Genomic DNA, 25,797 nt, shown 5'->3' on the forward strand with positions numbered 1-25,797 from the left:
CTGTTGCTCAGAGGTGCTCAGATTTGGAATCACTTAGCTAATAAAGTGTCTCTGGAAGGTTCATGCTCTAGGTTTAGCATTTTGTTCTTCCCTAGGAAGCAGCAGGCAGGAGCACCAGGGACAAAGAGGTCCTGTGGGGACCAAAGGACAGGAGATCCTGCCATTTGCCCACTCCTGGCCAGCTCAGAATCATGCCCTAGACAGGCAGAACCCCTGCCTACAGCCCAGAAGTGGAGAAGGCTTAGGCAGAAGACCAAATCTGCCCCACTAGCCCAGAGCCAGTCAGCTGAACATACAAGGGTGAATGCACCCCAAGATCGTGGATCTGGAGCTGGAAGATTGAAGCTTCCTTGAGGGCAAGGGCTGTCTTTTGCATTTTTTTTTTTGTATCCCAAGCACTTAGCACAGTGCCTGGCACACAGCAAGTGCTTAATAAATGCCAATTGATTGATTGGATTGGAATTTCAAAAAATAGGCTGTAAGAAATGCTAAAATTAACTGGCAAGAAAGCAAATTGGTGAAATTATCCACAACGTTAGTAAGAGGAGGGAGAGGAATTAAGTGTGGCTCTTGGGCAAAAGGAAAGGAAGCAGGAGTTGAGGTGGCCACAAGCAGAAAGCAAGGTTGGACTGAGAATCTCACAATAGGATTTGCACTGTGGGCACGTCCAAGCTGCTGCTGCCCAGGCCCCAAGCACAAGGTGGTCTCTGCTCCTCCTTCAAGAAAAAATATGGCAGCCAGCTGGCCACAACAAGGCCAGTAGCTCTTCAGTGAAGGGAAGAGCAAGCATTTAATGGCAAGGAGGAAAACTGACTTTGCTAGGAGGCTAGAGAATGGAAGGAGGACAAACAGAGGAAGAAAGGAAGGGAGGAAGGAAGGGAGGGAGGGAGGGAGAGAGGAAGATAGGAAAGATTTGAGATTTCCTGAAGGAGAAGGAAGGAGAGGGTGATAAAATAGGGCCCAAGACACTCTCAGTGAGGAGATCATTGGGAAGGGACAAAGAAAGAAGGAAAAGCACTAGAGAGGATAGTGATGACCTATAACTGGAGGGTATATGAGGCCACTCTTTGTTGACCCAAGAACAGCTACAGAAAGGTCTGTTGTTTTCCTGGGCCAGCCATCTGAGATCAAATTGATGGAACCCTAGCCACTGCCCCCAGACCCAATATCTCAACTTCCTCATATGCCTCACTGCCTCACAAGAACAGCAGGTATGTCAACTACACCCATATAGTCTTAGACATCCATCCACAACAGCCAGCCAATCAGAAAGCAGCAGGACATTGATCAGGATGTTTGATCACTAAATCACAGCCTAAGTGGACACCTGCACAGTAACAGCAAAGAATTGTCCTAAGGTGAACTTATGAAGTAGGGAGGCATATTATAATATCATTATCACACATTAGTACCCCCCAGTGGGCTTTTCTGTACACATTCTGGGTAACTGCATGTACAACACCACCAAGGCTATGACCCCTCCCATATCAATAAACCCCTGCTACATCTCAACATTCATATATTCGGTAATGTATGTAATAAGGTAATTGCATCTTTCACTGTATAAAAATGTCTTGCTCTGTTAAGCTGCTGGCTCCTTCTTGGAGCCTAGCCTCCTGCTGAGAAGTGTGATTCTCAATAAATGCCTTTGTTTGTGTTGGAGATAGTCTGCGTCTGTGAATTCTTTCAAGACAACCTCTGCAACACACCTTGAAACTGTAACAGAATGAAGTCTTTCAAAATAGATGATGGCCACCCTTTTCTGGTAATGCAGGGAGTCCAAACAATGCTGCCAGAAGGAATCTGGAAAAGATTGCCAAGAGGAATTGATGGCATTTTCCTCACCGTTCCCCACTGAAGGCTGGGAATACAGAATACAGGAGAGGAAACTAACATGGAAATTTAATGCAACTGCCTTCCCCCATCTCAAGTTTAATCTCTCTCCCTCTCTCCTCTTGTTTGTACATAGCTCTATGCATGTTTTTCCCATTAAACTGAGCTCATCAAAAGCAAAGACTGGGTTTTTTTGTTTTTGCCTTTGTGTATCTCCAGTGCTTGGCACAATGCTTGCCTACATAGTAGGCAACTAATAAATGCTTGCTGACTTAATTTGCAAAGTAAACAGATGGCTAAGAAGACAGTGGGGAATAATTTAATCTTTTTTTTTTTTTAATTAAAAGGGCCTGACCCAAGATGAAGGGCACCCAATAAAAAGTAATCCAACTCTTTTCCTGGAGTCTTTAAAACAAAGAATGGGGAAGGGAGAAAAGTATCTATGTCTGTCCCTCAAGAGATGCACCCCCAAGGGGCTGCAGTGAAGGAAGATGAACAGGACACTCAGAAAGAAGTTCAGGGACCAAAGTCCAAGAAAGACAACCAGCAGGAAGCCTCCTGGCTTCAAGAGTCTGTAGTCCCTTTCACCCAACAATAGCACTTCTAGGGCTGTATCCCAAAGAGATCATACAGATGGGAAAAGGACCCACATGTACAAAACTATTTACAGCAGCTCTTTCTGTGGTGGCAAAGAACTGGACATTGAGGGGATGCCCATCAACTGGGGAGTGGCTGAACAAGTTGTGGTATATGAATGTAATAGAATATTATTGTGCTGTAAGAAATGATGAGCAGGCAGACTTCAGAAAAACCTGGAAAGCCTTGTATGGACTGATGCAGAGTGAAGTGAGCAGAACCAGGAGAACATTGTACACAGTAACAGCCATGTTGTATGATGACTAACATTGATAGTTGACAGACTTAAGCCTTCTCAGCAATGCAAGGATCTAAGACATCTCCAAAGGCCTCATGATGGAAAATGCTATCCACATCCAAAGAAAGAACTGTGGAGTTTGAATGCAGATTGAAGCATACTATTTGCTATTTTTTTTCTTCCCTTTTGTTTTATTTTTTCTTTCCTGTGGTTCCTCCTATTGGTTCTAATTCTTCCTTACAACATCATTAATGTGAAAATATGTTTAATAGGAATGTATATGTACAGCCTATATCAGATTGTGTGCCATCTTGGGAAGAGAGGGGGAGAAAAATTTAAAACTCAAAACTTATGGACGCGATTGCCGATAAATCAAAATAAACGAGGTGGGAGGGAGTTCTATAGAGAAGGGCCCAAAGATTCAGCCAGCAGCGAGATGAGCAGGACACGGGAAAGCAGGCATAAGGTCACTGGACCTCCCAGACACCACAGAGTTTGGATGGTCATCTCTACTTTCCAAGTCAAGGCTATCAGCGCGAATTAAGAGCTTCCTGTGTCCCCATCACGGCTCTAAGCACAGGGGTGACCCAGAAGGGCAGTGGATCTTCAGAAAGTATCATGTCCCAACAGGGGAAATCAGCAAACAGGCCAGAGAGGCACATCCAGGAGGCTTTGGAGAGGTGGACTGATGACCGCCGCTGCCATGATGGAAGATCCTGGGCACCTGCCCCAGTGAGCGCCCGCATCTGTGTCTGAGGGCGGAGGGCAGGATCCGAGGCCTTCTCCATGCCCCCTCTTCAGGCCTGGGGCTGAGGCCTTCTCCTCAGGCCGTGGAGTCCCCAGCAGGCAAGCTCAACGGGCTGGGTGTAGGAGCAGCAGCCCCTGAGTACAGCAGTGGGGGGGACTGGAGGCGGGGTGCAGAATTATGCCCAGGGGGAAGACTGCAGCCTGGGTGCTGGGCTCAGGGAGAGAGCGGAGCCCCAGTGCACCTCGACCAGGCCTGGAGTCACCAAGACCTGAATTCAAATCCAGCCACAGATCCCTCCTAGCTGGGGGCCTCTGGGCACGTCCCTAACTCACTTTGCCTGACTCAGTTTCCTCATCTGTGAAGTGGGGAGAATGGCAGTACCTCCCTTCCTGGCGGCTGTGAAGACAAAATGGGGCATTTGTAAGGCACTTGGCAAACCTTTAAACTATTATTTTTAATGTTATTTTCAGCTAATGTTATTATTTATCTATTATTTCTACTGAGGGGATTGGGGGGGGCTGTCAGAAGTGATGCCCCCGCCCCTCCCCCCCTCAGCTTCCACGTGGGTGCGAAGACAAGGGACCGCTAGGGCCTTTCTTAGCCTCGCGTGGCTTCAAGGCTGGAGGGACGGCCTATGACGTCACGCGGGCGACGCCGGGGCCGCTAACGGCCGCTTGGTGACGTCATCGCGCCCTAACGGAAGAAGGCGGGTCTCTCCCGCCGCCCTGCCCCTCCCCTAGGGGGCCTGAGCTACAGGAGGCCGGCAGGCCCCGCCCCCCCACGAGCTCACCTGCGCCACCCCACCCCCTCCGCTTCGGATCCGCCTCTTCCGCCCTTCCTCTTCCTGCCGCGGAGCCCCCTCCCCCCCTCACGGAGCACGTGGTTGGTCCGGAAGTGACGTCGCCGAGTCGCGGGGGCTCCGGAAGGGCGCCGGGCTGCCCCGCGCTTTGGTCCCGCCCTCCGGCCCGTGCCAAACTGGGCCTCCGGAGCCGGATGTCGGCCTGCTGCGCTGTGGGGTGCCGGGAACCCCGAAACTCCAGGGCAGAAGGTGCGGGTCCGGCCTCTTCAGTGAGAGACGAGGGGCGAGGCGGGCCCTTTGTACGGAGGCGGGGTCCGGGCCTCGGTGCGGATCGGGGCGCCGGGGGAGCCCCGTACGAGGCCGCTCAGCAGTCGCAGGAAGAGTGGGCCGGGGCAGCCGACACCCCTCCCTGACCGAGGCCTACCCTCAGCTGCTTCAGCCCGAATGCCCGTGGCCCCCCACCCCCTCCTTCTGCCTCCTCGTTCTCCGCCGGAGAGCCCATTGCTCCGATGCACAACTGCTCCTGCACAGGAAGGCCGCCCTGAAGAAGGCCCGATCTGATGGGGGAGACGACGTGCGCACAACGAGCACTGAGGGGGGCTGGGAAAGGTCCCTGTAGAAGGGGGGGGCCGGGAGGCAGAGATGACGAAGAGCATTCCAGGCCCGGGGACGGGCGGAGAAGATGCCACGGAGGGCCGCGTTGGAAGAGCGGGGGGGGCCGATGTCACCGGATTACGGAGAATGTGGAGGAAGCAAAGCCTAAAGATTGAGAAGGGGGGAGGGCGGAAGAGCATGAACGATTTTAAAAGCTTTAAAACGGAGGATTTTGTATTTGCTGTCAATGCAATAGAAAGCCACCGGAGTGGAGTGAGGAGAGGAAGAGTTCCCTGGTTAGGAGTGCACGTTAGGCCGAGTGGAGGATGAATTGGAGTCGGGAAAGACCTGAAAGCCGCAGTCCAAGGGTGAGGGCATGAGGGCTTCCACCCGGTGGGGGCAAAGGTAGAATCAACAGGCCTTGGCCGTGGGTTGGAGGTGGGGGTGAGAAAGAGGGAAGAGCCAAGGATGACTCCTAAGTTGGGAGCCTGCGGGCTTGAGAGGATGGTCTCTTAACCTTGACAATAATAGAGAAGGTAGAGAAAGGAAGAGTTGGGATTCTGTCTTTTAAAATGTTTGAAAGGTATTTGGAGGTTCAAGACTGGAAGTCAGCAGGTGAGTTAAGGATGGGCAGATAGGTGTGAGAAATCATCTGCCTAGAGATGATAATTGAATCCATGGGAGCTGCTGAGATAGCCAAGAGAAGTAGTAGAAAGAGAAAAGAGGGCCCAGGACAGAGCCCTGAGGGACACCCATGGTGAGCAGGAGATAATTTAGGTTGAGACTGGAAGGGGACTTCAGAAAAAAAAGTGGAGACAGACATAGAATGGGGGTTCAGGGAACTAAGTGAGGGTTTTTTGAGGATGGGGGAGACATAGACATGTTTGTAGATGGCGAGATGGAGGACAATAGAGTGATAGAGTAGGCGTGACAGGGGCAATATGCTGGAGGAGAGAAGATGACATTGTGCATGAAAAGGAAGGAGGTAAGGAGAAGGTCCATTTCTTCATGGGAGATAGGGGTGAAGGAGGAGAGAAGAGCAGAAGGCATCTGAAGATGGGAGGGAGTTGGTGGCAGCTGAAAGGGTGGGAGGAGGAGCCATATCCAAGCAAAGGTCTGTGATTTCACCTCTGCAACATGTTTTGAATATATCCCCTTCCTCTCCTTTGATGCTTCCCCAACCCTGGTGCAGACCCTCATCTCCTCACACCTGGGCTACTACAGTAGCAGCTGGAGGAGGGGGAGGTCTGCCTGCCTCAAGTCTGTCCCCACTCCAGTTCATTTTCCATTCAGCCACTAAAGTGATTTTCCTAAAGTTCAGGTCTGAACATGTCACCCCCTCCTCAAGAAACCCCAGTGGCTCCCTATGGCCTCTAGGATTAAGTACAAAACCCTTTATTTGACATTCAAAGCCTTTCATAGCCTAGTCCCCTCCCTCTCTTCCCAATCTTCTCACGCTGACTCCCTGACATGTACTCTTTGATACAGTGACACTGGCCCCCTTGCTGTTCCACCAACAAGACCCTCCATCTCTCAGCTCTGGCATTCTGTCTGGCTGTCCCTCATGCCTGGAACATTCTCCCTCCATCTGCATCTTGTGACTTTAGTTCCATGATGGCATGCTTACACAGGTTCTGGATAATGAATGATGCTTTCACACTTTCCCAGTCACCAGTGAAGCAGGGTTATGTGCTTACTCCCATGCTTTTCATTTAATTATCTAGCTATCTATTTATTTTGCTTTTTGGTGAGGCAATTGGGGTTAAGTGATTTGCCCAGGGTCACACAGCTAGTAATTGTCAAGTGTCTGAGGCTGGATTTGAACTCAGGTTCTCCTGACTCCAAGGCCAGAGCTCTATCCACTCTGCCACCTAGCTGCCCCTTTCCCATGCTCTTTATCATGATGTTTTCAGCAATGTTGTCAGAAGCTTTCAATGAGAATGAACATGGCATCAAGGTCAGCTACCGCACTGATGGTAAGTTACATAACTTGAAAAGGTCAAGACTAAATTGGAGGGAGAGTTGGTGCATGACTTTCTGTTCGAAGACGATTGTGCACCCTCTGAGGCTGAGATGCAACAAAGCATGGATCGATTCTTCGCTGCTTGTGCTGATTTTGTCTAGAGGACACCCAATTTAAGATGTTTGAAAGGCATTTGGAGGTTCAGGACTGGAAGTCAGCAGGTAAGGTAAGGATGGGCAAATAAGTGTGAGAAATCATCAGCCTAGAGATGATAATTGAATCCATGGGAGCTGCGGAGATAACAATTAACACCAAGAAAACAGCTTTTCCACCAGCCAACACCACACCATCCATACATGGAGCCATCAATTACAGCACATGCAGAAATTTTGTCCACTTGCTACCCTGTTCAATCAGAGAGAGGTGGGGGGCCCTGGGGCAGGGGCCACTGAGGAGGTGTGAGTCCTAGAGTTGATGTTGATCCTGCAGGATGATGAGATTCACGGAAGCATGAGGAAAGTTCTGAAGGATTCAGCCAGGTGGGTCTTGGTAAGCACAGAAAGATAGAAGGACCAGGAAAGAAAAAGGTTTAAGATGAAAGCAAGTTTGTTACCTGTGGAAGGGGTGGGTAGATCTGGAGTGGGACGTGGTGGGGTGGGCAATAAAGGAGCAGTCCACGTCAGACCAAAAATAGACTTTGAATAGTGGTGGTCAGGGGTTCAGATTCTCTGGGAGGGGGTGGGTGGGTTGATGGGGTACAAATGTGATAATGATTGAGGTTTGAGTTCAGGTAGATCATCACTTTCCATGGGGATTTGGTCTCAGGACAGGTGAATTGGAGAATCTATAGGTAAAAGCCATAGGAAGGCAACTGGTGGAGATGGAATTGAAGGAGGATTAAGAGGGTGTTTTATTTGGAGCAGAAGAGTGAGTCCCACCCACATATAGTGAGGGCTGTCCTTGTGTGTGGCTCTGAGAGGCAGAAGAGTTCCTTCTGTAGTTCCTTCTCCAAGGGAGACTTTTATTCCTGCCAGAAGGGGAATCAGGAAACTTCCATCTGCTCTCCTCAGAGAGAGGGGCTACCAGGCTAAAAGTATGTCTGTTCTCTTCAATATTGTTCTTCTACGGGATATGATCAGGTTCCACCTAAGTTCTGATCACTCTGTTATTTTTTTGGGGGGGGGAAATCTTGGTTTTATATCCAAGCTTTATATGGCCCTTTCCCCACCTGCTTAATTGCAATTGCACAATGACCGCTCATAACTAATGGCTGAGAAATCCATTTATCCAAATTGATAGCAAGCCAGATGTCAGAGAAGGTCTGTATAGGAGAATATAGAGAAGACAACACAGTGTCGAGGATATCACAGCGACAGCGTGCGATACTACACATAGAACATGTGATGTGCACGTTTTGGAAGGACAAGCATGTCCATGGTGCCTAGCAATCCTCAAAGACTGGAAGCATGGTTCCTAACAAAGCAAAGCTAGCCAGCTGCCACGATGGCGATAGGCAAAGATGTAAAACACAGACATTGCATGAACAACCAAGAACATAGTCGAATGAACATAACAAGCATCAAACACACAGGACTTCATGCAACTACGTGTAAGGCCCATTTCACTGAGCCATCTCTTCAGGTTTACCTGTAAAGTCATGACTCAGCCTAGGGACTGGTCTAATGGGCCTCATGCTGGTCTCTCCTGTCACTGATTTCTCAGCTTCTGCACTATAGCTAGTAGTTGGTATGGGCTGACCGCTAGCGTCATTATAGACGTGTGTGCTGCACCTGGGCTGACAGCCATTCCAGGTTGGCCACCAGTATTTTTGAGCTCTGTGGGTTGAATCTGTCCCCTACAAGGCTTTGTCACACTTTTGAGCCAGAAATTAGCTGCCCCTGGATTGTGGTCTCCTGCCCTGGAATAATTGACAGTTTCCTTCACTGGATGCATCACTTTCAGGACCCATCTTTAGGTCAGAAAGTTTTTGTACAGCTGATTTACAGTCCCTTTTCCTCAGTCTTTTTCTAGGCCAGTGTCCGTCAGTTCTCTCCACCTGCTCATTACAAAGTACAGTGAACTCTTCCATGGGCAATAGGTGGCTACAGTGAATCATCCTGATCAGGGCCCCCTCCATTCTCTGGGGCTATTTTATAAACAGGAAATGTGCCCAGTCTCTCAGTTACATATGGGTCAGCTAACTTGCAAGTCCTTTGAATGATAAAAGCAGCCTTGTCCTTGTGTCCTTCAGACATGGGACTCTGGTAATATCCAGGACTAAAAACCATGCACACTTAGGCATCTAACATCTCATTACTTTGTCTGGCTTAGGGGCCTTCCAGTGTCTCAGGTGCACTCTTGCCTATCCAGCCCAAGTCTCCCATGATTGTTCTGGGTGATGTGGTTCATGGACCTGAAGACCACTCTTCTCTCCTCAGAGATGGGGTACCAGGCTAGAAAGTATCTATCTGCTCCCTTGAAAATTGCTTTTCTAGGAGAGATGATCAGCTCCATGTAAATTCTGATCACTTTTTTATTTGTGGGGAACTCGGTGGCCCCAAGCTTTACATCCAGGGCTTGACCCTTTCCCCACCTAATGGTTCCATGATGAACACTCAGTGAATAGCTGAGAAGCCCATTTATCCAAATTGATAACAAAACAGATGTCAGTGATGGTCTTCCTAGGAGACTAGAGAAGACAGCACAGTGAGAAGCATCTCATCTTAGGAGGGAGGTAACTCAGCTCAGCCCAGAGAGAAGGTCTGGGGTCTCACCCAAGGTGGAGGGCACTCTCTACAGGCTTTGGTGTCACATGAAGACATGGTGGAGACAGGTGTCTCCTCATGTTTTCCCAGCCTTTTCTTTCAGTAACCTAACATGGGGTTGGCCCCTTCCATCTTCCATCTTGAAGCTGGAAGCCAGGAGTACCTGAACAAGACCTGAAGAGTCCCCAAAGGGACTGATGGAAATCTGAAGCTCTCTCTCTCTCGACAGCTCTGCCTCTCCCCCTCCCTAGGGTAGGGCACTCATCTCCACTAACAAGAACAGAGCCTCATTCATACTGATGGGCTTTGGGATGGGGGCTTCCAGGCTGCTTCCCTCCTCCTCCTCCTCCTCTGGGATGACCTTTCGTGTCACTGGTGTTTGGGAGCAATCAGGGAGCAGTTTTCCTTCTGAACCTAGACTCGCATCCTAGATCAGAGATACCAAAGTGGGTCAAGCAAAGATGCTTCTAGCCCAATGCCCCTCTTGGGGACTGGAGGAGAACCGCTGAGCCTGGCCATCCTGGACTTCATCTGCTTCTGCCCCAGGTATCATGCAAGGCCCAAGATTTGGAGGTGTGTCTGCCTAAGCCGCCCACAGCTGCGGCTATGTATTCTGACCACCCTGACATATATATTATAGTAAAAAAAAAAAAAAGCATTTATTACAAGTTCTTCAGAGTGTCCAGTGAAAGGGCACTGTCCAGTGCCCAGCTGGTTGTCCTATGCAGGCCAGCCCTACCTTCGGCAGCTCAGTTGGCCTATATTAGCTGGTTCTTCTAGGACAAAGAAGAGACCTAGGAACAGACTTCAGAAATGTCAGGGATGCTTTATTATTTGCTGTGATTCTTTCACTCATTCTGGCTGTTCATCACTCTGGACCTGGGCAGATGGGGAAAAGAGCATCTGAATTTAGAGGGGCAGTGGCACTTGGAAAGGCTCCTCTCACCTGGGTGTCTGGCCCCTTCCAGAGGGCCTCCCAATCCTCAATCCTCTTGGAGACCTGAGATGCCCAGACAAGGTCCCAGCCGAGGCTCTAGGGGTGCTGACAACCGTCGAGGTGTAGGGATGAAGTCCCTTTTCACCTCCAGCACACTCCCTCTGACCTGTCCCTGATGTTCATTCTTCTCTTGGATTCTGATCTTGCTGGCAAGGCCTGACCCCCACTAAGGGAGTGCATCCCTCCCTCCCATCAGGAGCCTTCTCTCACCAAGCCTTGTTTCACATCTCCCATCTCCTCATGGTTCAGCTTTGGGAAGGATGTCCATGTTCTGCTGGACTCCTCACAAGGGTCCTCCCTGTCCAAAGAACCCAGCTGGTGAGTCCACAAAGAAAACTCGGGAGGAAGCAGTGCCTCAGTTGGGCTGGTAGGTTTGAAAGCAAGTGTGCAGAGGGACATCAGTCATGACAGAGACCTCTGCAGGCCATGCCCCAAGAACCCTCCATGCATGCATGTGTGCATGTGTGTGTGTGTATGTATGTGTATGAGAGAGTGCATATGTGAGGGTGTGTGTCAGAGTGCATGTGTGAGGGGGTGTGTGCATTGTGTGGGGATGTGTATGTGAGAGTGAGTGCATTGTGAGGGGGGGTGTATGAGTACATTGGGTGGGTGTGTATGTGCGTGTGCATTGTAAATGTGTGCATGAGAGAATGTGCATGTGTATGTGAGACACAGTGCATTGTGTAAAGGTTGTGTGTATGTGAGAGAGTGAGTGCACGTGTGAGAGACAGAGACACTCCGTTGTCCACAAGGTGTCAGCTTTGTGCAGCTCTGCCTCACTTAAATCCAATTCATGTATGAGGCTAAACATCACCCTATGGTGTCATTGGCCTTCTCTAAAAACAAAGGACAAACAAAGCCATCCCATTCCTCAGTGCACATGAACACAGTATGCAGGGATGAGTGGGGTGGCTTTGTCTTGTTTCTACACCCAAACTGAGAGGATCTGGGGCTTAGTTGCTGCTTGGCAACTTAAGGCTAATTCCCTCATTTTCCAGAGGGGGAAAGTGAGCCCCAGAGAGTAGATGTGGCCTTGTGGATGAGGGCACCTTATACCCCCCCAGGGCTCAGTTGCCCCCTCTGTAAAATGAGTCATGTTTGAGGCACAAGGAGCATAACTGCAAAGACACCTCCCATCTCTGATCTCTTTTAATTCCATGACAGAGTTCTGGCAATGCTGCCCATGGCATTCCTTGTGGAATGAAGGGCCACATCTGGCTGTCTGATGTGTCTCATGACACATGACACATCTTGTCAGTTTTGCCTGGGGTTTGTCTCCTCTGTGAAGGCCACATCTCAAGCTTGGGACATGGAGTGCACCCCTCCCATCCTGCCAGGCCATGACACAGGATTCATGTTGGCTGTCCAGGCTACAAATCCTGGTCTGCTGCTTTCTACCCATGTGATCTTGGGTCTGTGTGTCTGTGACGAGTGTGTTGGGGATGAAGTTGAGTCACTAGTCCTGTGGTGACCCCAGCTGTGTAAATGGTTGGTGCTATGTAAATGCTTATTCCTTCCCTCCCAAGTCTGACTCAGCTTGACTGTAAAGTGTATGTATGGGTGTGGGGGAGGGGGAGGAGTTGCCCAGGATGACCTCACAGGCCCCTCCCAGCTCTGAATTAGTGGTTCTGTGGGTGCCTCTGGAGAAATCCCAAAATCCTGTCACCTGGCATCCAGATTTCATTCTCAACAAGCATTTACTAATCACAGACTTTGTGCCAGAGTTTTGGGATGCCCAAATGAGTCCATGAGTGGTCCTCATGATGGGGGCAATGGGCTTCTGCTCCACGGTCTGCAGGCTGAAGCTCTAAGTCATTCATCCTTAGTATGTCCCAAGGCTTTCAAAGGCTTTCAGGGGTCTTGGATCTTGCATGGTTTCCCTCTCGGTTTATGACTGGCCCCTAATGCAAATACAGCACTAGGATGTTCAGGATTCAAAGGCCAAGGCTTCTATGAGTCTTCACTGCTACACTGTTCAGGGGACATTGGTCCTTGCTCCCTTCTGGGGTTAGTTAGTCCTCGCTGTCAGAGGGAAACCTGGCTGCCACCGGCAGAAGTAGACTTCAGTCTCTTCCATGGTCCTAATGTGATTCTTCCCTTCCCCTCCTTGCCCCATGGATTACTGGCATTCAACACAGAGGTGGGAGAGAGACCCAGAACAGTGCTAGCCAGATATGGACGTGGGGGAGCCTGCCAGCCACCCTGGAATAGCAGTAACAAATGGTGGTCTATGACTAGGTTAAGCTTTGCAAAGCACTTTACAAACGGTACCTCATTTAATTCTCACAACCGCCACGAGGAGGCAGTACTATGATTATCTTAATTTTACAGAGGAGGAAACTGAGTTTCCTCAGAGTTAAACTACTTGCTCAGGATCACATAGCTAGTAAGTATCTGAAGGAGGATTCAAACTCAGGTCATTCTGACTTCGAAACCAGTGCTCACTACTCTACCTAACTGCTTAAATTATGACTGGTCATATCTGCTTTATATGTATTGTGTCCTTAATTACAAATAATAGGACTGTAAGATAAAGAGTTAGTGAATGGCCTGTGGTAGAAGAGAAATACAATAAGAGAGGTCTAGGACTTTGCCCAAGATGGGAACTCTGAGTAAGTTTCCTATATTAGAAAAGACCTAGCCATGGGAATCTGGTTCTTCTTTTTTCTTTTTGATACTATAAGCCAGGCATCCATGGTGGTCTGGTGAGAGGGATGGGTGCTAGTGAGCCACACTGTCTTCCTACTGGTTTGTTGGAATTTGGGCTTTTTACTTTTTTGCTTTTTTTCCCCCTCTCCTCATGCTCAATGGATGAAAGTAGTGATTAGGGAATGGGCCCACACAGTGGAGAATAAAGGTATTGTTTAGGATGAATGATTGCTCTTACATTCCAAAGGTGGGTGCCCATCCAGGAGGGCGTAAATGCCTATACCACCAACTTTGCCCAACAGCACCACCAAGTGGTCACAGAATCTATCAGTATTTTACAGTTAAGGAAAATTAAGCTTCTGGAGAGAAAGGGGTTTGCTCACAGTCACCTAGCTTAGATGTGTCAAGGCTGACACAGGAGTGTAGCCCTGTAAAGGTTCTGCTCCTTAGAAATCCTCTTCTTGAATTTAATCTAGTTCTGTTCTTTGGGCAAAGCTGTGGCCTGTTTAGGTTAAGGAAAGATGCCTCTTGTCCCTGTTCTCAGAAGACCTTGGCAACTGAGATTTGGGCAATCCCAGCCTGTCCATCTTTACCTTTTACTTTTTAAAATCACTCTCTGCTCTTAATGTTTTCACTTAAGTAAATGAAGTTAATTTGGGACTTTAGCACCACTCTCACAATCAACTAGAAACAAACAGTTCCTTATAGAAACAGTCATTGGCTGAGTCACAAGGGCTACTCTGTGGATAGCTCTTGTCCCCTTGAGGGGAGGAAGAGATTCAAGGAAAATCAAATCGCAGAGGTAGGAGGTAGGAGCTTGGGAGTGATGAATGAGAAATGACAGTAGAGCTCAGGAAAATGGCCACAGGAGAGACAGCATTTGTTCAAGGCAGAGGTGAGCGCAGGGGACCGGCAAAGTTTGGTTATTGGAGGTGTGCATGGGGGATAAGAGGAGAAATGTGATTCAGAGGGTCATAGGGAGTACTCTTACCTTCCTCACCAAACCCAAGAGAATTTTGGGAGCAACACTTGCCTTAGCAGCCCAGCCTCTGAACTGCTCCAGGGGGTTTCTGAGCAGTCCCTGAAATGAGCAGCTACAGGAACCTCCCTAACACCAAGTCAGCTCCTTGTATGGGACCTGAGACAGAGGACTGAAGAAGACAGTCTCAGCTTGGGCATTGTGCTTGGGCTGTTGGTTCACAGCCAAGTCTGTCCTAAGAAAGCTGTATTTCTCCCGTTCAGTGACTGAGGCTCCCTAACCACTGCTCCCTAGCAGTATTAGAACTGCAGACAACAAGATGGAGAATGGAGGAGACCTGAGAGGCCACCCAGAAAGCAGTACAATGACAGCAGCAGAGGACGCAGCAGCTCTGCCCCATTGATGATATAAGCCACCCTGGCCACATCTGTTGTCCTTCTATGGGTGTGTCTGACACAAGGATTCTTAGTATACACCTCTTCTTGCCGATAAGGGGTCCCCTGTGGGATGGATGGGGGTGCAAACCTCTGTGGACATGAGGGTCATCTTCTCTCGGCACTTGGTTTGTACCATCGATTAAAAGTCTTTTGCTTTGAACTCTTTTGTCCTCTGGTTGACTGGTAAAAGTGAATGTTTTGGTTGGGCTCCTGAGCTATTATTTTGTATGGAGGCTGACCCTAAAAGTGTCTCCAACCTTGGATAGTACAGGACCAAGAGAACATTGTATACAATGGTGGCAGTATTGTTCAAAGTGTAACTGAATGGCAAAGCTATTTTGAGTGATGAGAATATTCAAGTTAATGACAAAGGGCCTAGGAAGGAAAATGCTGTCCATATCCAGAGAAAGAACTGATCTATGGAAGGATGTGGTATAAGTTCCACATGTATATCCAACTCAAAGGTTGGCCTTCTCTAAGCAGAGTTGGGAAGGAGACAACTCAGAACTCAAAATTAACAGAAAATAAAATAAGTATAAAACTAAAAAAACAAATCTTGGACAGATTTTTCTGACAGGTGAGGGAAGTCTCACCAACTCACATTTCTATGAAAGTTTAAAAGTTCTTTTCTCATGGGGAGTACAAGTGTTGTGAGCTCCATGTACAGCAAAGGAAACAAGTTTAAAAAAAAAGTAAGATTATTTGCCTAATGTCATTCAGCTAGCAGAGGAAAAAATGAGGAAATTACAAAGGTGCTGACAGACTTACTGGGAAATGTTGGCTTCTATATTGGTTTCTGAAGGATAGAAGATCTTTCTGAAGTCAGAGCTGATCTGGTTACGATTCACTCTCACTCTTAACCTTAAACAGGAAAAGGGTTACTGAGGACACACTTCTTTCCAAGGCACGGAGCCCTCCCTGGTGAGCACCAGACTGAAATGCTAGAAACCAACCCCTACCTGGACTTTTGACGAAGTTCACTTTCCATGTAACTAGCAGGGACTTTAAGCCACTCATTCGGGCTGATATTCTGCCGGGCAAGGGATGATTGTGGCAGCTTGGCCAGCCGTTTGACTTTCTCTATTTCTTTAAACTCCTTCATTGTGTATAGTTTTCCTACATGGAGAGAAGCAGCAGATGAGCGTTTGAATCTGGTCACCTCTGGGTTGTTATCACAGTGGAGGCTGCTGGCAGCTCCAAGTACCTGTCTCACACTGAAGAATCGCTCTGTTCTCCTCATCCCTGTCTTGCTGGGCTTGTAACAGGGGATCATGGAATGATGGGAGTGTCACCTGGAAGAAATGGGACCAGTTGGAGACTTGGTCTGAAGACAAACATGGCTCCGGGGGCATCAAAGAAGCTTCCTCCTCAGCCTGCCCAAGTGTTGGAAGCACTGGGCCTTCAGAGGAGGAGAGGGGCTCCAGCTCGTGGCCAGTTCACACAGGGAAAGGGGATAAAGAGTCCTCGGAGCCAACTCCTCCAGCCAAGGAGCCAGAGCTGGCTGCTGCCCCCTCTGCCCATGGGGGCAAGGCCCCTCTGCATAAGACAGCCCAGAATTCTGCAGGTGGGACCATAAGCAGACTGACTTATGCAATATCCTTATACCAAAACGTCATCCAGGGCAGGCTAGCCAGGCCTGAGGGTCCCTGCTTCTGGTCAGGACCACTGTGGCTATTCTGTGGGACAGCAGCCTCATCCATGCCCGTCTGGAGGACATTCCACCAGCAGCTGAGCACCATTCCTCTGCCCCAAATTCTGATTCAAGTCCTAGCAGCATAAAGTGGTGTCTTAGAAGCGTCCATTTGATTACTCTAAGAATGGTACCCTTGGATCTTCTCATGGAGAGAGAAGGAAAATACCAGATGTTCAAAATGGCTTTCATTAATGTCATGCAAAGCTGGCTACTACTATTTTTAAAAATCATTCAGCAAGTATTTATTAAATGCCAACTGCACGCCAGGCTCTGGAAATACAAAGACAACCTTTGTATGTACTTTAAACTAGGTTCACAAACCCAGATGGAAATATCAAACAAATGGAAATGTCTGTGCACCTGAACAACATATAATTGAACCAGCCTAGCCCTTTGGACATGATTTTCTTATTGATCTTATTTACAAATAAGATCAATATTTACAATATTGATTATTTACAATTGCCCTGTAACTGATTAAGTCATGGTTCTTTGTCTCTGAACTTAGTTCAGAGTTCAGCTGGCCTGTAATGAGATAAAATTAAAAAAAAAAACCAAAACCCTATCTATTCTTGCCTCAAGGAATTTAACTGACCTTGAAGAATGTGTAAGAAAGCAAGGGAGTTTGGGCTTGAAAGCATTACTCCACCAAGCTAGCCTTCAAGGATGTCTCGTTTGCTGTCCAAAAGTCTGGGCCACTATCTTGCACCTGGACTCAAACGATGAGTGCTTCTTAGTCTTGTGAGAAAAGAAGGGGATTGTTGCTAGCCCCCATTACCAAACTTCCAACCAATCATATTGTTTCTTGCACTTCAGCTCTGTAATCAGTTACGTTGCCCCCAATACCATATACCACGTTCTGTTCTTTGTTATGTGCTCCTCAAAACCTATAAAAGGGGAGCTGTCCTTTTGTTCAGGCTCCTTATTGACAGGTAGATTGCCCTTGGTAATAAATGTTATCAGAGATCTGCCTTAGTTTACCCTTTTAAAATTCAGTAGAGACAGTTGATGACAGTAGTGGGATAGGAACATAAGAGCTGTCGTGTCCAGATCCATATCAGAACCTCCCCCTATTCTATTGGGCCCAAGTAGAACAAATTTTCCACAAAAGGAGAGTTTCTGTTAGTGACTCTGGAGATGGCTTCACTCCCTATCCACAAGAGTTTCAGATCTTCTCCAGGCAAAAAGAGTGTTGTATAGTTTATGTCTGTTCTGAGTGTTTCTGTTTGTGTTAGCTACAGCTTTTGAATTTGGACTTAGTTGTCTATAAATAGAAGGAATCACAAAAGCCCAGGCCATCCCTCCTGGGTCACCTTCACAGAGCCGTGTCTCCTTCGCAGAGACCTCTTGCAAAAGGCTAGAGAAGTGAGAGGGGAGCCTGCCTCAAGCAGAAAACTTTTCTGACCTTGAGATGTTGGGGAACTGCCTGTGTTTCCAACCCTAAAAAAGGAGACATTGAATTCTAGCAGTGTCCTTTAAGGATGGAGGAATTAAAATGCCAAGCTAGGAACTATCTCTTTTTTCAGTGTATCTCTTCCGAGGAAAAAAGGAGTTTTATTCCTGAATCAAGAATAAAAGGACAAACACAGGACAAACAAATTGATTCCAATTTCTGTGTTTGAGATAGTGAGGTCTCCAACAATCAAGCTGAGTAAGGCGATGTGTAAGTCAGTGGCATTTACTTTAACTGTACCAGGCAGAGATTGCTTTGAGCAAAAGAGATAAATTATCAGATGAAGTAACTATTCAAAAGGCTTTTTAACTACAGCTTTGTCAGTGGGTTGTTGTCCTTTCTTTTTGAAGAAGACCAAAATGACCTCACAGCGTTGAGGTCAATCAGAGCAATACAAGCTCAGAAGGTCTACCTTCTACCACAGGTTGAGCACAAATAGTCCCTGGGGACATTTGGAGTGGATTCTCCAAATTAGTGCACCTCATGTTTCTTTTGAGTTGCTTCAATTCTGTTTCGCTTATAGAGCACAGCAACTTCTCTGATGAGGGCATGCCATGCTGGGTGGTCCTATAGCAATGTATACGTCATAAAATCAATTATAGAGTTTTTCAGAGAGACCTCGAGAGTGTCTTTGTATCATTTCTGACCACCATATGAGCACCTGCCTTGTGTGAGTTCTTTGCAAAATAGTCTTTTAGGCAAATATATGTTTGATATTTGAACAATGTAACCAGCCCACTGGCGTTACACTCTGTGCAATAGAGTTTGAATGTTTGGCAGTTCAGAACAAGAAAGGACCCAGTGTCTGGTATCTTATCCTGCCAGGTGATCTTCAGAGTCTTCCTACGACAATTCAAATGGAAGTGATTCAATTTCCTGGTATGGCGCTGGTAGACTGTCCAGGTTTCACAGGCATACAGCACTATGGCTCTGTAGACTTTCAATTTGGTGGTCAGTCTAATATCTTTTCTCTCCCACATCTTCCTTCAGAGCCTCCCAAACACTGAGCCAGTTCTGGCAATGTGTATATCAACCTCGTTGTCTATGTGGACATACCTGGAAAGTATACTGCCAAAGTAAGTGAACTTGCCTGCAGCATTCATATTTCTCCATTTGCTGTTGGTTCCACGTATGGATGGTGTGGTGCTGGCTGGTGGAGAACCTGTCTTTTCTTGGTGTTGATGGTTAGGCCAAAATTAGAACAAGCAAAAGAGGACTGATTTCATACTCTGTTGCATCTCATCCTCGGAGGCTGCACAACCATCTGTGAACTGATTGCACAGTTATATGCAAAGTCACACACCAACTCTCCCTCCACTTTCGTCTTGGCTTGTAGCCTTTTCAAGTTAAATAACTTACCATCGGTGTGGTAGCTGACTTCGATACCATTTCATCCTTGTTAAAGATGTGCGACAACATTGCTGAAAACATCATGCTAAAAAACATGGGAGCATGGCAGCTAGGTGGCGCAGTGGATAGAACACCAGCCCTAAAGTCAGGAGGACCTGAGTTCAAATCCGGCCTCAGACCAAACACTTGACACTTACTAGCTGTATGACCCTGGGCAAGTCACTTAACCCCAATTGCCTAAAGATGAAATAAAATAAAATAAAATAAAAACATGGGAGCAAACACACAGCCTTGGTGACTGGGAAAACATGATAGCCCTGTTCATTATCCAGAACCTGGGCAAGCATGCATTGAAGTACAATACTAATGAACTTCTCCAGGCAACCAAATTTTGCAATAATTTTCTACAAGCCTTCATGACTGATAATATCAAAGCCCTTAGGTAGATCAACAAACATTGTGCACCTCTGTTCTGCTGCTGGCATTTCTCCTGCAGTTGTCAAGAAGCAAACACCATATTAACCATTCCTTGGACATTTCTGAAACCACACTGGCTCTCAGGTAGATCACCATCTTCCAGGTGGAGGATCAGCCTATTAAGGAGGACTCTGGCAAGAGAGAGACTCCATTCTCCCCCCATGACTGTCACAGGACAATTTATTCCCTTTGCTTTTATAGAGATGGACAGTGGAGGCATCCTTGAACTCCTGGGGGATAACCTCCTCTTGTGATATAACCCAGAAGATTTCAGTTAGATTTTGTATGAGAAGTGGATCCCCTACCTTATGAATCTTAGCTGGAATAGAAGGAGCACCAGGCATTTTGCCACATGAGAGGAGCCTAGTGGCATTGAAAACCTCTTTTTCAGTTGGAAATTTGGCTAGACAGGGATTGACTTCAACCTGAGGTAAACAGTCAATGGCTTCAACGTTGATTGATGATGGTCTGTTGAGAACACAATGGAAGTGTTCATCCCAGCTCTCCAGGATCATGGCCTTATCACTAATCAATGTAGCTCCATCAGCACTGAGTGGTCGAGATATGCCTTAGGTCTTTGGCCCATAAATAGCTTTTAAGACATCATAAAAGTGCTTTGGGTTGTTAGCATCAGCATAACTGAATTCCATCTGCTTTCTTACTGAGCCAAGAGTCCTGCATCTCTCTAAGCTTTGCTTACATTTTACTTTTGATGGAGTTAAATACTGCCTTCTTAGAGATAGATGAACTATCCTGCTGGTAAACCCTGTGGAGTTCTCGTTTTTCATTTAGCAGCTTCTGAATTTCCCCATCATTTTCATCAAACCAGTCTTGATGTTTGTGAGTATCCAGCCCAGATGCATAAATGTAGTGCTGTACACCAAATCTCTGAAAGCTGCCCACTCCTTTTCTGCTTCACTGTTGCCAAATATGTGTTGGCTCAGCTTTCTCTCCAAATTAGTAATGAATTGTTCCTGCTTGAAGAAGTGCCCTGTTCTGCTGACATTAAATCTTCTGGTAGTCATCTTGCCTTGAGGCCACTGCTTTTGTTGAATGCAAATATTTAGCTTGTAGAGGATGAGTCTATAATCAGTCCAGCACTCTGCACCACACATCACCTGCATCACTCTTAGATCCTGTCTGTCTCTTCTCCTTACAAGGATATAGTCTATTAAATGCCAATGTCTGCTATGAGGGTACATCCATGAAGTTTTATTGCTTTCAGGTAAATGGAAGACAGTGTTGGTGATGAGAATTCACGAAGTGCACTAATCTTCAGTAGTAAGTGACCATTGCTGATTCTGACTCCATTCATTCTCAGGAGTCCCTGCTATGTTTGGCAGTCTGAGCCTACTCTGGCATTAAAATCACCCAGAATTATAAGTAAAGAAACATTGGAGCACCCCATATCTCTCACAACTGTCTGTTGGTGGTGAACATTTGTCTATCTACAACTGTGTCTATATATGGTCCGTCTGTGCCATTTTATTGATTGCTTTCAGAAAATTGTATGCATGACAGAAAAAAAAACACCTCTGTGTGTTTTGTGATCTATTGTTTGAGTTCTTTAAGCCTTCAGAACAAGTCTCCCTCTTTCCTTTTTCCTTTCGTTCCTGCACTCTTTGGACGCTTTGGGAGTTCAAGGGGGAGATAAGAGGTAAGGAAATTTTCCCACCTCAAATTGTAGAAATTTATGACATTGTAAACTAATTAGAAACTGAATTTATGACAGAAAATTAAGTTCTCTACTGTGCATCTCCAGATTTTGGGTTAAATATTTTTATAAATTCTGAAATAACCTAATGACTTTGGGAGTTAATATTCTTTAGAATTTGTTTTAAGAGAAATAAGGCCTCCTCCCATCCCCACCCCACCACCCAGAATGACAGATTTATTGTTTTACAACCAAGAAAGGAAGGTCATTTTTTCTGATTAGAGAGAAGCTTGTAAGTAAAAAAAAAAAAAAAATAGACTGCATTTAACATTTTAAAAGCTAACTCTGCCTACAAAAAGAGAAGTTTATTTAAGAAAGCAACCTGAAATATGGTATTTATTTGGATAAATGCTTAGTTATTTGTCATTATTATATTATTCATTTGAACTAAATTGTTATTTGAATAGTCCAAGTTTTTGTAAGCTGATAAAGATTTTTATAATTGCTAAAAGCATCTTAAAGGATTTTTGTTGCTTCTATTTCTTAAAGAATAATAGAATTGGTAATAATTCAATAGTTTTAACTATTATAATTAAAGTATTGGTGAAGTCAGAACTACGGTGAGTAAAAGTTTTTAGCAAGTCATTGGTCTTGTTTAACAACTATGTGCTAAAATTATAAAGGAGAAACTCAGTGAAGTAAAGATTAGAGAATAATAGTCTGAAATGCTACTGAAATAAGAAGCAGAATTTAGGGAGTGAACTGTAAAATTAAAGGATGTTTAAGGGAAGAATATGGAAGACAACAAGATATGTGGGTTTTGGGACCACAGGAGACATGTATGTTGAAAGAAAGTTTGAGAGTAGGAAGGTTGTGTGAAACTTCATATATTTCTTTTATTGGGCACGACAATAATAAAAATCGCAACTTGACTTGGAAGCATATAGGGAAAAAGTTATAGAGAGCTAGGAGTAAACTGATAAGCAATTAGAACCCAGATTTGAACTAAATTAAAATGTGCTTTTACATGGGATTGAAGTAGATTAAACCTAATATCAGAATATTTTAAAAATCTTTGGCAGTGAATTAACTGAAAATAGTGAACCCCATAATATGAAATGCTTTGAATAGGTGGCCCTTGTGAAACATATAATGCTAAACAAAATTATAAATTGAGATTCTGTGTGATAACTTTTGGAAAATAAATCCAAGTGTAGTTAAATTTATTCTGGTCTCTTCTTAAGTGAAATGTTGTCTCTCCTTATAAGATGCTTTTGATGAGTCAGAATATATTCTACTATTTGGCATTAAGGCAAAGTGTTGGGAAAATGAATGAAGCTGGAAATTTGTCAGCTATGTGATATTAAAACAAATGACCTCAGTTAACCAACCTATGACATGTGATTAATATAAATTTAATAATTCAGTTGAATAGAAATATTGTTAAAATGGTAAGTTCTTTTTGAAATCTGGATTCTTTTGTTTTGGATTCAATTGTTAAAAGAAAGATGTTGCTGTTTTTCCTTTGCTCTCAAAGAGGGAGGTGATGCCATGACATGCAAGTGAATTGGATTTAAGTGATGGCGGGCTGTGCAAAGTCACCATGTTTGAAACTATCGATTTGGAAATTCAATAGATAATAATGATGGTTGTACTGGGGTTTACATATAACAGAAATCTCTTTCAGATATCTTTATTTATGTAATGAAGAATTTAAGATCTTACAAATCCTGCAAGTATAGTAAGGTTGGTTGGTTTAACAATAGCTTATAATACTTAGCATTTTGTGAGTTAACCTAGCACTGACTTCAAACCAGTAAAGTTTTGTCTTATGTGATTTCATTTGGCCTTTGTATGCTTTTTTTTTTTTTTTGATGAGGCAATTGGGGTTAAGTGACCTGTCCAGGGTCACACAGCTAGTAAGTGTCAAGTGTCTGAGGCTGGATTTGAACTCAGGGCCTCCTGAGTCCAGAGCCAATGCTCTATCCATTGCACCACCTAGCTGCCCCTACCTTTCTATATGTTACCATTTGCTACTTGAGTCTTTGATAAACTGTTTTGTGCTAATGCCTTTCCAGACTTTGAGGACTGTGAATTTAAAAACCATTTGTGGTAGTATGACTGTTTTCCTGTATGAAGGTAATTTGGAAATGTATTTCACTGAATTAATATCATTTGATTAGTATGGAGTTTTGCTTCATGTTTTAAATGCATGTATCATGTTTCTAAATTTTCTTGTTGTAAATTTTGAGAGTTCATTGAATATGAAATGCTGTTAAGCTGATGGCACAATCATCTCATTGGAGATTTGATTCCTTTTGATTTAGATACTGTGAAATTATTGATTTAGTTGTTAGAGGCTATTGTCATGATATTTAAAATCTATTAAGTATTTAATTGGATATATTTTAAAAGGGAAGAATAATAGTTGCTTACTATATGGAAAAGAAAAGGGGGTAGGGTGGATAGAAAAAAAGACCTTTAAAAAAATCTCTGTATTTGTAAACCCGCAAGCTTCAGCAAGGTCATCAATAATTATCAACCCTGTAAGAGACTGGGGAATAGGGTCCTTCTCCTTTTCCATTACAAACACCCCTGGAATAAGGGGGAAATTTTTTAAGTGTGTTTATAATCTGGAAATGATGTGGTTATGAAGCTATACTTGGAGTGGTCTATACTGAAGTTACATCTTTAACCAACTTAGTCTTAACAGACTCCAGTCTTAGACATAGGAGTTAGCAAGCTACCTTATACTCTCCATGTGAACTTAGAGAATGTGATTACTTTATTAAATTCTAAAGATTGCCATTTTGCTTTAGGATGATTTTTAAGCTCTATTTAAGGAGGAGAAGTGCTAGAAAAAGGGAATGTCAAGTCAAATCTTTTGTGTGATTGTTTTCAGAAGGCCTGATAACTTTTTATTTGCTAACTAATTCACTGCAAGAAATTGAGAGTGCTGAGAACTGTGCCCAGCCCTTCTGTGATTAGTGAGACTGTGCTGTTTGAGGTGAAGCTTTTGGAACCCTGAATTTTCTTTCTGAGCTTTGTCTTCCAGTGTTTCACTGCTTCAAGAAAATGCCAGCAGCTTAATGGGAGGGATACCAGTGGATGGCTATCTGTTCCTGGGAATAAGACTGGGAGGCTGACCTTGGGAAGGCTAAGGTTGAACCCTCTTGACTCAGTTTCCCATACAGGAAATCTTACCTGGTTAATTCTGAGCCTGGCTATATATCTTGTCATATGCTTGGTTGCCTATACTTTTCTTACCTGAAATCCAGTGGAACTGAGGATGCATTATCCTGTCATCCGTGTGCTATACAAACATTCTGTGCCCGTGAGCTTGGGCCTGGAGAGCCATCAGTGATGTCCCCGCTTCTTTTCCTAGCCAGTCTCTCTCCCTAGGGCAAGTTAAGCTGTGATTTTTATGATGAATTCAGTTGAACAGCTAAGTAAACACGTATTTGGCCTTGTCATCTGCCTGCTTCGAGTGATCTGTATCTGTGTATTGGAAAAGGTCCTTAAGATTTTCAGAATAGTTAGACTATGGTATAAGAGTTTGTGGGATCAAAACATAAATCTATTAAATAGCTCAAGTTCCAATCAGAAACATCTTCCATTTTGTTATAATGAAAAGAATTTTAGTACAGTCAGTTTTCTTAGAGGAGAGTGATTTATGGAATATCTTGTGTTACCTCATGGGGAAAGTCAATTTTATTTAGCTTTATTATTTAATTTAGGATTAACAATTTTTCCTAGAACATGTCCTGTGGTACAGACATGGTTTACTGGAGACACCTTCTTTGCACTCTGAAACTTGCTTCTGGTGTTTACACACTCCATCCCAGGACTTTCTGATACAATTGAAGTTAACTTGGTAACTTTTAAGTAAATCCTTTTGTATATTAGAGGTCATCTTCTTATAAAACTGTCTTGTTTTATATATGTTATATAATTATATATTATATTATCTAATTTTATTTTAATTATATAATAATTATATGTCTAATAATTATAATATATATGTTTTCTTGTAAGAATTAGGTCCTCATCAGTCTCTATTCCTCCTAAGGAGGGAACTATAATTAACTGAGTTGAAATTGAATGGGAACGAATTGAAATCAAGTGGTATTTAAGTTTGGAGTTCTAAATAATTAATAGTTAAAGTATAAATTATAAAGTAAAAAAAATTGAGTAAAAATGTTAAGAAAAAAATTTGAGAGAGCAGCAAGATCAGTTATAAATGTGATTTTAAAGGTTTTAAGAATTCTACCTTCTGCAGTATTTAAAAATATTTAGTGGAATGTATGGGGTTCAGGAGGACTACCCTCTCTGGTGTGAGGGCTTTCTGAGCCCTTCTCAGGGCTGCTCCTCCACCTTTGGTGTCCATCTTCATCTAACTCTCATTTGTGGCTCCAGGAAGCATGTGCAATGGCCACAGCCTGGTAAAACCATCTCGGCAGATGGGCTAAACCAAGTTATGAAGGTAACTGACAGGCCTCAAACCCACTGGTGAGTTAGGGGGGTGTCTATCC

The 25,797-nt window shown here is 44.9% G+C and overlaps 1 protein-coding gene across 1 annotated transcript in view; it reads right to left on the bottom strand.

The window, feature by feature from the left end:
* Nucleotides 1-10,391: 10,391 nt before the first annotated feature.
* LOC114040049 (protein FAM228B-like) overlaps nucleotides 10,392-25,797 on the bottom strand; it is a 39,249-nt gene continuing 23,843 nt past the window's right edge. Inside the window, exons 5-9 of the mRNA XM_027858031.1 lie at nucleotides 15,843-15,930; nucleotides 15,598-15,754; nucleotides 15,407-15,499; nucleotides 10,784-10,871; nucleotides 10,392-10,455 (exon numbers count right to left, since the gene is read on the bottom strand). Of these exons, the coding sequence (XP_027713832.1) occupies nucleotides 10,429-10,455; nucleotides 10,784-10,871; nucleotides 15,407-15,499; nucleotides 15,598-15,754; nucleotides 15,843-15,930 (453 nt within the window). The 3' untranslated portion in view covers nucleotides 10,392-10,428. The remainder of the gene's footprint in view (nucleotides 10,456-10,783; nucleotides 10,872-15,406; nucleotides 15,500-15,597; nucleotides 15,755-15,842; nucleotides 15,931-25,797) is intronic.

Source organism: Vombatus ursinus, unplaced genomic scaffold (assembly GCF_900497805.2).
Source record: "Vombatus ursinus unplaced genomic scaffold, bare-nosed wombat genome assembly UNPS02012622.1, whole genome shotgun sequence".
NCBI lineage: Eukaryota > Metazoa > Chordata > Mammalia > Diprotodontia > Vombatidae > Vombatus > Vombatus ursinus.